This window comes from Xiphophorus couchianus, chromosome 11 (genome assembly GCF_001444195.1).
Source record: "Xiphophorus couchianus chromosome 11, X_couchianus-1.0, whole genome shotgun sequence".
In the NCBI taxonomy this organism is placed as follows: Eukaryota; Metazoa; Chordata; class Actinopteri; order Cyprinodontiformes; family Poeciliidae; genus Xiphophorus; species Xiphophorus couchianus.
Window position 1 is genome coordinate 22817368 of NC_040238.1, and position 12070 is coordinate 22829437.

General features: G+C 38.4%; 1 protein-coding gene across 1 annotated transcript in view; it reads right to left on the minus strand.

Annotated features, from left to right (window-relative positions):
- gabrb4 (gamma-aminobutyric acid type A receptor subunit beta4) overlaps positions 1–12070 on the minus strand; it is a 64137-nt gene that overhangs the window by 8200 nt on the left and 43867 nt on the right. Inside the window, exons 5-7 of the mRNA XM_028030635.1 lie at positions 5065–5147; positions 1867–2004; positions 1080–1232 (exon numbers count right to left, since the gene is read on the minus strand). Coding sequence (XP_027886436.1) covers positions 1080–1232; positions 1867–2004; positions 5065–5147 — 374 coding nt within the window. The remainder of the gene's footprint in view (positions 1–1079; positions 1233–1866; positions 2005–5064; positions 5148–12070) is intronic.

The following is a 12070-nucleotide window of genomic DNA, read 5'->3' on the forward strand; positions in this document are numbered from 1 at the left end:
TCCTAAAAAGAATCAGGGAAAAGCCTTCATTTTTCACTTTTTCATCTGCTTTTTAAATTATTATTTTTTTTAAATTAGACTAGTGCTGTCAATTGACTGAAAAATGTCATCAAATTAATCACGATTAATTGCTATGCTTAACGTTGTAAGCTTGAAACGCAAAAATGTACGTTTTGTAAAGAATGCTTAAGACAATGATTTATTGTCTCAAACCAAACATATCGGGTTTCCAAGATTTCATACTTATGAAGGTTTAAAAGAAGTCTTTTTTTTCCCAAACAAAATTTAGAGATGGTAACTATAAACTAGCTGTGCTTCAGTGGAAGGATAAGCCACTGTTGCAATAAGTAAACTACATACTACCTTGGTTTTATCCAAATGTCTCTCGTAGTGTTTTTTTTTTTTCCCTTTAAGAATGTTTTTTTTTAGCACTAGTGGACTTTATTTGACAGTAATCTGACAAATAATATGCACCAATATTATTTGCTTTAGTTCTAGGAAAGTGAAGAGGCTGCAAGATGTAGCTCTGTATTGTTTTGCTTTGCCAGGATCAGCAATAAACAGTACAATAAAACATGCCGGAGTCTTTCAAGCTTTTGCTTCTGACAAATGACAGATTAAAATTTTAGCAGTTTTTAATATTAAGAGTGGCTACTGGAGACGCCATTATACATTTGGACAATTAGACATGAAATCACTAATAGTAGTAATGCCAGCCTCACTGGGTGTAGTCCCTTTCAGGGTTATTAATCAGTCCACATTATGTACAATATTAGTGTGGATTACACTGTATCCCTGCTGTTCCTATTTTCTTTTTTTACTCAAGCCAATTCGTGGCAACATCAAACACAGGCAGGGGAAATTCAAAATGAGAAACATGGCGAAATGAAATTAACGGGAGTCGCTCGTAACCCGCGGCTACATGTTTGCTTGCTTATTCCGTGCCCATAAATGTGGAAGATTTGTGTAGGAACATTTACACATGTGTGACAGATGTGTGTTATTTGTTTCTGTGATAATTTGTGGATTCTTACGGGAGCAGTAAGAAGTTTAATAACGTAGCGGTGGCTGTGTCTTACCGAGGGCCACGCGAGCTGCAGAGGCATCATAATTGATCCAGAAGGAGACCCAGGAGAGGATGGTGATCAAGATGGAGGGCATATACGTCTGCAAGATGAAATAGCCTATGTTCCTCTTAATCCTGAAACTCAATGAGAGCCTTGGATATGAACCTGTGTGGAAACAGAATGGAGTGAAGTCAAGGGCAAAAGGAAAACAAAAACCAAATCAGAGAAAACCAAAGGAAGAAGTAGGGGGAAAACGTCGACACAAGTCAAGAGTTCCAAAGTCTGCACTTTGACAACGCACAGGGTAGTCATTTCTCCATTTGTTCAGATGGAGCACTTAATTTCCCCAAAGCGATAGATTCCTTTCCAGGGACAAGTTCGATTCCAATTAAACATGGCAGAAAGTCGCAAACACGGCACATTTTTCTGCAAGCCCCTATCTCAGCAGGCAGCTTCAGCGTCCCTGTGAGAATTGTCACAGTGAGCTGCTTCTGCTTCTTTTTTTTTTTCCACTTTCTCTGTCCTCTAAATATTACCAAATGAGCATTTTAAAATTGGAGAAGCCCCACGCGTTTACACTGGAGCAATATGTGGTATGTACGCAGTGAGTGAATGTGGGGAAACTCTGCAGTAAAACCAACGCTCCTTGTGCCAATTAAAAGCACAGAGTTTTAAGTCGTGCAATGCTAGTGCTGCCAGAACTCACTGCATTGTATACTGTACCTATAAAACAGCTGTTTATGGACTGCTACACTGCCATTTTAGAGGTGCTTGGACATAAAGTCAAATAATATCTTACCTGTAGTAAACCTGACCTCCCTGGACACCAGGCGGACATCCACAATGGAGAACTGAGGTAATTCCAACTCTTTAACCCCGGTCACAGCTTTGTCATCTCCTTCCCAAAAAAATACGATGTCATCTGTTGTATATCCATCTGTGTCACAGTCAGAGCACATTAGAGGAGAAAGAAGATGGGGGGCATTACTTTTTGATGAAGATGCAGCAGTCTCTGAATGGAGAGCCTCTATTGGTAGGTATAACTCACTACCTTGATTGAATCAGACATTGATACACCACTGGTTCTTTTATGGTAACAGTTTTCTGGTCTTTGCATTCGTGGTTTTGTACAACACTGTAGGTTCATCAAAGAATTTTAACAGGGCAAAACTTTAAAAACGTGACGGTAAGTGATCTCAGTTTAAGATATAGACTGGAATCCCATGCACTTTCAAGGCGGGGCAGTTTTTCAGCACTCTGGATCCAGATGTCTTCATCAACACCGTCTCTCTTAAATTACCTTAGACTGTCTTGATCCATTGTTGCCAATATTATGCTAATTGTGTTACTCTAATTTGATCAGAATTCTATTATATGCAGATGATATGTTCCTGTTTATCATATCCAAAGTGAACCTTCAGAAGGCTTCAGAGTAGTCAGCACTTTGAAAATGTCCTGCTGTCATATCAGAGGATGAAAGCAAGTATATCAGGGTCAAGATAAAGTCGACAAAAAAAAAACAGATGGGGCAACTACTATGCTGTGTAGCAGTTTTGTCAGTCTCTTGTAGTAATAAAAGGTCACCCTTTTAATCTACAGTCCAACATTCATCTTTGGTTATAAACTTTGTATAACAAGCAAGCTACCTCATAAGAGGTTCTGGCTTGCCCTCGGGAACAAGGTTTTATGGCTATTTAACAAAAACTCAGGGTACAGTCGCCATTCCTATACATCAACAGACATGAGTGGAGATGGTTTGTTCCAGTGCCTTTCTATGGACGTTCTTGGCCATATGCCACATGGATCAGACCCCCAGGACAGAGCCAGGACTTGCTGAAGTATATTTCATGACTGGCTTGGCAATGCCTAGGAGTCTTTTTAGCTAATCTGGAAGAGGCAGTTGGGAAGTAAGTCTGCGTGTAACTACTTTAGCTCTGACCCAGCTCCATGCAAGTGAAACACAATAGAGTTGTACAAAAATAACCATTGATGGTGTTATACAAAAGTATCACAAGAAATATGCAGTTTCCAAAAAGATTGGAGTAGAATTATTGCTTTATCTATAACATACTGTATGTTTAATAATGTCTAAACATTATGTCACATCACTATCAGAGTAATTGTCGTGTATTTTTTGTATAAAATGTTTATAGTTGTCGGAAAGTTGGCTTTAGGGGAAATACGGACCATCCGACACAAACACATTTCTATAACATGTCAAGCTCAGACCTAAATCTGTCAGCCAACAATTACGTGCTGCGCTCTCTCCAGACTCCCATGAAGCCATATCACTGCATGTATTACGACTAGCATGAATATTCATTAACATGTGTCACATGCAATGACGCTGCCACACATTTCCTCCTGGCAAAGCAATTGAAAGTGACTACAGGAACAGATTTATTGGAATAGGCTAGCCTGCACTTACTGCAGAGCTATTTCTCAATCGGGGTAAGTGTTACCACATTTCACATTCCTCAGCCCTACATACGGACCTGGATGGTATTAAACTTACTACAGGACCAGGATTCATTACCATTAAATCTCTCCAAGAGGTTACAGGGTAAGAAAATGTGACATTGTCCATGAAATTGAAGCAACTGACTGCCTAATCCATCAAACTGATGGTTAATGCGCCTGAGTCAATAGTGCAAAGCACTCCATGAGCATAAACAGCAGATATTTTTGCAACTTTTTAATTCATGGCCTGTCTATATTTCATTGCTTACTCCAGCGCCCTGGAGGCAACACTCGGCAGTTCTTATTTTGAACATCTTGTACCAAAAATAAAAAATAAAAAATCTGATGGATTGAGCAGGATCTGCATGACTGATGGCGTGATTAGTGAAAATGATCACACAAATGCAATTTTTAATTACATGACAAGCTTTTTCTTCTTCAGAATAACGATTTGTCCAACTTATCCTAAAAGTGTCTGGAGGCATGATTTGTTTATGGTTTTCTTATGTGTGTGTTTGTGTGCGTGTGTGTGTGTGTGTGTAACACCAGGTGTCTTTACAGAAACTCTTGACTGTGTTTATTTCGAGAGAAGATTAGTTCATGATCACTGTTTGGGAAATTCAATGATGAGTTAGCGAAAATGAAGGCGAAATTTTTACCCATACAATGCTTTACATTTTGGTGTCATTTTATAAAGCAGCGCAACTATGGAAGTTAACTATGGAGGGTATGCAGAGATCAAGAGCCAAGTAATGGAAAATCTGTTAACTACAAATATTAGAGCCACAAATTTGGCCTTTATGGAAAGTTAGCAAATAGAAAGCAACTGGTTGAAAAAATCAAGAAGAAGTTTTGTTTCCAGTTAGATACAAGCCATGCAGGAGGATGTGGCTACAGTTGGAGCAGGACGTATGCGAAACTGTATTTGTTGTGCAAAAATTAGCACCGTACAGCTCTAAAATATGTTTACTCAGAAGTGTCACGGAAGCTCAGAGTTAATGGGACTCTTACCATATCTTTTCTTTCCACATAACAATCCTCCACTACTTTGTGTTGGATTCACATCAAGCACATTTGAGCTCATGTTTATAACATGACAATGTCAAAAGTTAGGTTGCATGAATACAGTAGCATTTTTTCATTTGATTAACTAGTAGAAAAAACACATATTGATCAAAAATGACCAGCAAAGTTAATTTGTGATGATTAAGTCTTTCCAAAAACTCACAGATGCATAGCATCAGTTGCTATTTACAATCAAAGTTGTGCACATTTTTCAAAGCATGTTTCATGTGAAATTTGCACATTTGTAAATAGCAGTCATAGCAGCAAGCCCTTCTTTAAATTTCCCCACATATGTGACCAAACACTGATGCCCTGATACTCTGAAACTGAGAATGACTTCAAGGTATTCATCCACCAGTAAATGCTTCGTACTAATCGTGGCATATGCTTTCAAGGGTTAATGAAAGCAGAAATCGATTTGGTCATAGCGACTGAATATTCATCATGATATGGATTTATTTGCAGGACTTACAGCTTTCAATTTCGAGAGTGCAGTTCTGTTCATCCAGAGGGTATCTCCTCAAGTCCATCATGCAGGCAGCAGTAGTTGTTATTCTAAGGACAGAGTGGAAAGACGTGAAGACACGGGTTAATACACAGAGTGATTATAACAGCTTTTGGTGCAGACAGAGACCCCCAGCTCACGAACCCACAACAACATTGGTATATACGCGCCTCAAAAGTGACTATAATGTTCGTTGAAAAAATATGAAGAATCTATTGCTGCTCAATAGGTCAATCGATGCCTATGGAAATACGATCATAGAGCCTTGAGTTGATTCGAGTTGGTGGGAAACCTTTTCATTATATTAAAGACCGCTAAATCCGAGGGATATCGCAACAATTAAAATTTCAGCAGATATCGTACCTTACATCTTTTACGATAAAAATACATTATCAAATTCTCCTTAGCATGACGAATATTTAGCGTTCTACAAAACGTATGGAAATGTACCGTTTTCTTACATACATACCGTTTTGCTCTAAAGTTGAACTCAATCAAGCGATGTGTAAATCTCACATCGCTTTATGTTATTTATTTTATTTTTTTCCCAGACAGCTGTTATTTATTGCCACTGTCGAGAAGCGGCTTTCTGCAAGGTAGCTTTAGAAAAGATGTATGCATAGTAGTTTATTAGTGTCGGTCCTAATTTCCAGCAACCCATGAAAAAAAAAAAAAACTGCTTTTTGCTACAAATTACACATATAGGAGTCCTTTGCATTTAGCTGAGACATTCACCCGTACAGCAAATTTTAGCAATTACATTTTTGCTGTTGGTGCCAGCTGCTATGTGTTCATCATTCTGGATTTCATTAACTTCCTGCCCTCCTTTGCAATTGCTATAAGAATGAATAAAAAAAAACAAAAAACACAACTTATATTTTACTCGTGTCAAAAGCCCAAATGTTGATGTGCACAACATGCATCTTTTTCATGTGTGTGACTGATTAAAAAGAGTGCGACCACAAATACAACGTCGTAAGGTTTTACATTGCTGCAGTGGGCAAATGTACACAGCCGTATACAATACCTGGAATTACTAATGCAGGAGATAATAAGCTGTTTGCCTTGAAAATATATTGCTCGAATACGGAGTCGGTAAATTGGTCACGGTGGTTTGCCCAGAGTTCTGTCGGCAGGTAATTGGAAAACAAAATATGTTCCCGCCGAAACTGATTCGGGCAGATTTACGCAGAGGCATGTACGCCTTCTGTGGACCACGATGAGAAAAAAGGCTCTATAAAGACAAAAGACAATAATGCACGAACAAAAAAAAAAACAAAAAAAAGTGTGACAGGTATGAGCTGCATTCTGCTGCACAAGCACAAAGCTGCTCAAACTGCATTCTGTTCTGCTCTACTGCACTGCTCTCTCCTGCTGCCTCTCAATGTTTCGCTGCTAAGAGCTACTACTGTTATACACTGTGACCAGATAAAGACCTAATTACACTAATCAGAAAGGTTACTTGGCAATCATGATTTCAGACCAATAGTTGGAATGAAACATTTTATCTTGATAGCTTATTAGTGTTGGTAGGTGTTTCACTCTGACAACACGAGGGGCCGAATAGATTTGTAAATGAATCATACTTAATTGTGGTTTAAAAAAAAACTGGAATAAGAAAAACATCTAAGTTTAAGCTAAATGTTCTTTGTTATAGTTCCAAATATGTATTTTTAAAGATTTTTGTGGCACAAGTAGCCTTTATTTTACAGTAGCTACAGGGAGTAGGGGAAATTATACAGCACATGGCCCAGGGATGCGGGAGATTCAAGGATTTTGAATGTAACCCATCCTAAAAATATACATTTATATGTAGATGAAAAAAAGGAAAATCAAACTAGAACAGATTTATGTTCTCTAAAGTTGGACTCAATCAAATGAACTGAAACAGAAATAGACTGCATGGGATTTTGGTAGGAATTGGACCTTTTGGTTCTGGAAATGCTTTGAAATAACGCCGAAAAAAAAATAAAAGTGCAACATTACTGGGGCAACCAATAAAAATATTTACGTTCAAAAGGTTTGCCAACTTCAAGCTAACATAAAAATCTGCAGGATAAGCTTGATTTGAACCACGTTTATTTAACCGAAGATGAGAAAGAAGCCAGTGCATTGTATTTAGAAATTCTCAAAAGAGTAAGGATTGCAGATACGGTCAAAAACGTTGCACTTTCAAACGCTGTCTGAGTCAAAGTACCGCTCTGTGCCTGCTACTGATCCAGCCACAGGTCCATCAATCAGGTCTGCCCAGAGTGATTTCAACAGTCCATAAAACCAGTCGTCAGATATTTCTTGGCCCAGTTTTCACATTTCAACTTATGTGTCTTGTTCAGTGGTTGCCGGGTTTTCGGGCCCCCCTACTTCGAACTGAACACTTCATCTACTCCAGCTACAGGTTCCAGTTCTGGAATGCGACGGCCCTGGAGGAGAACGGGTTCCTCATAGAGTCGTCTTAGATTCTCCTCAGCTCTTGGGTTGTTCGTTTGCATCTTTTGTTCTCAACAGGTTTTGTGCAACTCTGTTGACAATTTGCAACAAAACGTTTGATGGCTGTGATGACATCTAAATGTCGTGCTGTGTCCCCTAAATAACTTGTACAATTTTTGGAATTTTTAGAGTCAGTTACGTCTCATTTCTTTGGCCTGTTTTGCCCCAGGAACAGAACCTGCCAAATCATTATGAACACTTTAATACAGGGTGTCTTCTTAGGTCCACATTTCCCTTATAATAATGTTGCTTGGTGTCTGTGATGAAAAAAATCCATAAAATGTCCTTATAATTCATAATTCTGTTGTCTATATTTGCTTCTTTAAAAAAGCACTGGTGCAGCTAATATTTCTGTTCAAAGGTTTTATGGATATTAGATCAGCAATCAGATTTTATTGACAGACAACAATAACCTGAGTAAATATGCAAAATGCGCTTTTGCGATCTCATTTCTTTCAAATTTCTCTGCCTCGCCTTGTTGACTGAGGCACCAACTGTGATTTACCACAATTTCTGGTTGAATTCCACGAACCACGTTTAGGATAAAGAAATCCTTTCAGTAGAAGTCACCTTCCAACAAGTAGGCTTAAAGACTACAGAAAACAACACATCATGTGCAGTTCTAATGAAATTGAAGAGCAGAAGAAAAATTAAGTTTTTTGGCTTCCATTAGTCTAGAAAAGACACATACTCTGCAGTTTTCAAAATCTTACTGGACTTCAGTGTGTCATACTGTGCCAACTTGACATAAAACTTTAATGGTAACCCCTGTTACATTTACTAATGTTTGTTGCTGCAGCATAATCATCTCAAACATCTCTTTGCTGCCAAGGGTGCCTCAGCTGATCTTTAGGGTTAGGGGAGAATAAATGTTTCACATAATAAAAAGACTTTTCCCTAAAAGAAATTTCAAAAAATCGAGACCACCATTAAAAAACAGAAGTTTGTTTTAAGTCAGGTTGTCTTTGGTTTTGTTTAGTGATCTGATCATTTAAAATTCATTAAAGGGACACATTACTCTCTATGGTACTGTTCTTAAAGCTAACACCAGAAAGCCACTGTGAAAGTTACAAAAGTACCATGCGGTAAAAAAAATATTTTACAGCTCTTAGTTTTAGTGTCTCCATCACTCTCCATAACTGCATTGATGTTTTTCAATCGTACTGTTACCGGTAGCGGTGCCACATCAGGTCGTTCTCACAGATTTAGTGACTGTGCAAGAAGGAGATTAGTGAGAGAGGCCACCAGGACATGTGTGATTATGCTGAAGGAGCTGCAGCAGCTGAAATGGGAGAATCTGCATACAACTGTTGCCCAGGTTTCCTTCTTCAAGAAAACTGCGTCTTCACAAGATATATGCTTCCCAGCACGACAATAACCTGAAGCATCCAGCTAAAGCTACGCATAAATCGTTTGAAGACAGCAAGATGGTTGGTCTGTACTGGTGGTAATAGTAAGGCAGGAAAAGGGGTGAATACTTTTTATAGACACTATAAACTATTGAGGATATTATCATGAATTAAAGCTGGAATATGTAACTTCCATCCCTCCATTTTCTAACACCCTTGTTCCTAGTGGGGTTTGGAGGGGTGCTGGTGTCTATCTCCAGCTAACGTTCCGGGTGAGAGGCGTGGTTCACCTTGGACAGGTCGCCAGTCTGTCGCAGGGCAACACAGAGACAGACAGGACAGACAACCATGCACACACACACTCACAGCTAGGGAGAATTTAGAGAGACAGTCATGTTTTTGGACTGCGGGAGGAAGCACCCACACACACACATATATATATATATACAGTACAGGCCAAAAGTTTGGACACACCTTTTAATTCAATGAGTTTCCTTTATTTTCATGACTATTGACATTGTAGATTCACACTGAAGGCATCAAAACTATGAATAACACATGTGGAAATATGCACTAAACAAAAAAGTGTAAAACAACTGAAAATACCCCTTATATTCTAGTTTCTTCAAAGTAGCAACCTTTTGCTGTGATTACTGCTTTGCACACACTCTGCATTTTCTTGATGAGCTTCAAGAGGTAGTCACCTGAAATGGTTTTCACTTCATAGGTGTGCCCTGTCAGGTTAATAAGTGGGATTTCTTGCCTTATAAATAGTCATAAAAATAAAGAAAACCCATTGAATTAGAAAGGTGTGTCCAAACTTTTGGTTTGTACTGTACCGGTATATTATAAAAGTTACATGCTACAGCTTTAAATCAAACACCATTTTCCTGTTGTTCAAAGTCAAAAATTCTATATATTCTGATAGAGAAAGGCAGGGGAAAGAGCCAGCTGCCTGAAGCAACAGACAGGGATGAATTCTCGATCCCTTGGCAAAAGCACACCAGAAATAAAACTGATTTTATATGTGGCAGCTAACAAGTCAGTAGAGAGTCATCACTTGAGCAGACACGGGTCGGGACGGCCCGCCGCGAGGGTTTGGGATTTGGGCTTGTCAGCAGATGTAGGTCAGCAAATTACAGTCCCATCAGAGATGATCAGCTGCCTCAGACCTGAGCAGGCACTGCAGTGTGATGCTCAGCACGCTTTATTCTTAGCATATTTCAAGATGATCGAGGCGCTTTAAAGCCAACTTTAAAGCCAGTTCCATAAAAAACAACAGGCAAACAAAAGTATTAACGCAAATTAAGGCCATCTTTGTGGGAAATCAATAAGTTCCGATCCCACACAGGCTAACCCTGTAGTCGTCTCTGTGTGCTTTGCTTCCCTACCAAAGAAGATCATTGTACTATCACAGCACTTGGCTTCATAAAAGGAAGAACAAGAGAGAACAGAGTCTGGAATGGAAAGAAAGAAAACACAATCTGGTGAGAGCTTAGCTCAACAAAGCCCCCAATGCTCAGAGGACCCAGTACACTATCAAACAGCCTCCGTAAGTCAGCTAATGATGATTCAGTCTCTCATTTCACAGGCAAGGTAGGACTACCAGCTCTATGCCGTTTTAATATCTAGACTTCTTTAGCTCATGTTCAATGACATTCTCACGCTTAGATGTAGTCTCAGAACACAAAGATTTTTAAAAATGCTTTCAAAAACAAAAGCAAAAAGATTTTTAGATGACGTGGTGATTATATCCACAGTACATGTGCATCGTTGTTCTTCCATCTATCTTGGAAGATTGTAGGAACACATCAGAAATGTGTGCTCTTGCACATTCTTCATGTGAATACGACAACTCTTTTCAGACTTAACTTCCCAGATTAGAGTGTCCTTCATGCTCAAAAAAATGCAAATTTCACAAAGAATTCATGACAGATATTTCTGCAGTGGCCAGGCTTGAAGAGTTAAGTCTAGAAGAACCCCATTTTCTCAAAGCCCCAGTCGGTCGTGGCAGATTGGCTTCTCGTACTGAGCCAGGTTCTACTGGAGGTTTCTTCCAGTTAAATTGTGGTTTTTCATGAGGCATTGCTGTAAAGTCAACGAAACAAAGCAAGCAGTTATCCACTGTCACTGCATGCCCATTATGAGGAGTGACTTCAATCTGCTGGGTTTTCTTTGAAACTTTTAAAACTAATTTGAATAGAAAACTGAGCTTAACGCGGCGTTTGATAACTTGGAATACATGTGCGATTGACTCGAAATAACTTTTTATTTGTCAAATGTCTCAAGGCAACATTTGTTGTGAATTGGCGCTAAATGAAGGAATGAACTGGATTGAATTAAAAGAACTGTATTGCTGTTTGTTTATGTATGGCTTTGTGACCGATTGGACATTTTCACTAAGTCTTTCTGACTATAAAACGTTTTTTTTTTTCCGTTTTTGACACAAACACGTTTTTTTTGTTCTGCCAAGAAAAGCCAGTAGTAAAAAAAATAATAATAATAATAATTGGCTCAAGTTGGTAAAGTTTTTGTTCCTGTAAAACTTGATTCTGCCACTAGAGGCACTGAAGTCCCTCTTAAACATACTGACAAAGTACAGTATGTTTGTCAGTATGAACCAAGAATCATTGGTCCTTGATCATTGATCAAGGACCAATGATTAATGGTTTGAATAAGATTGTTTAAAAATATAATAAAATAAAGACACATAAACTAGTGGCCATTGGCCACTTTTGATCCAAAATGTATAGTAACTACAGCAGAAGTCGTTGCTTTACCCAAATGTATGCCATGAGTTTGTAATGCCTCATGACAATGTGCATATATTAAAAAAAATTTTAAAAAGAAAAAAAAGTCGGTTTGAGAAACTGCACAACTGGTCACATTTCATACATTATTATATTTTTCTAATGGATTTTCAAAAAAGAAAAATGCTCCACAAAGGAAAAAAATAATAAAAACTTTAAAGAAAGTTCACTCAAATCTTTTTAAACTTGCACAACGTAAAAGTAGGGAGGGAGGTAATTTTATTTATACAGCACATTTTCAGCAACAAGGCAGTTCAAAGTGCTTAGGTTCAAAGTAGTTCTGTTGAAATGTTGTAAGCAAGTATTATCTTTCTGTATTATATTACT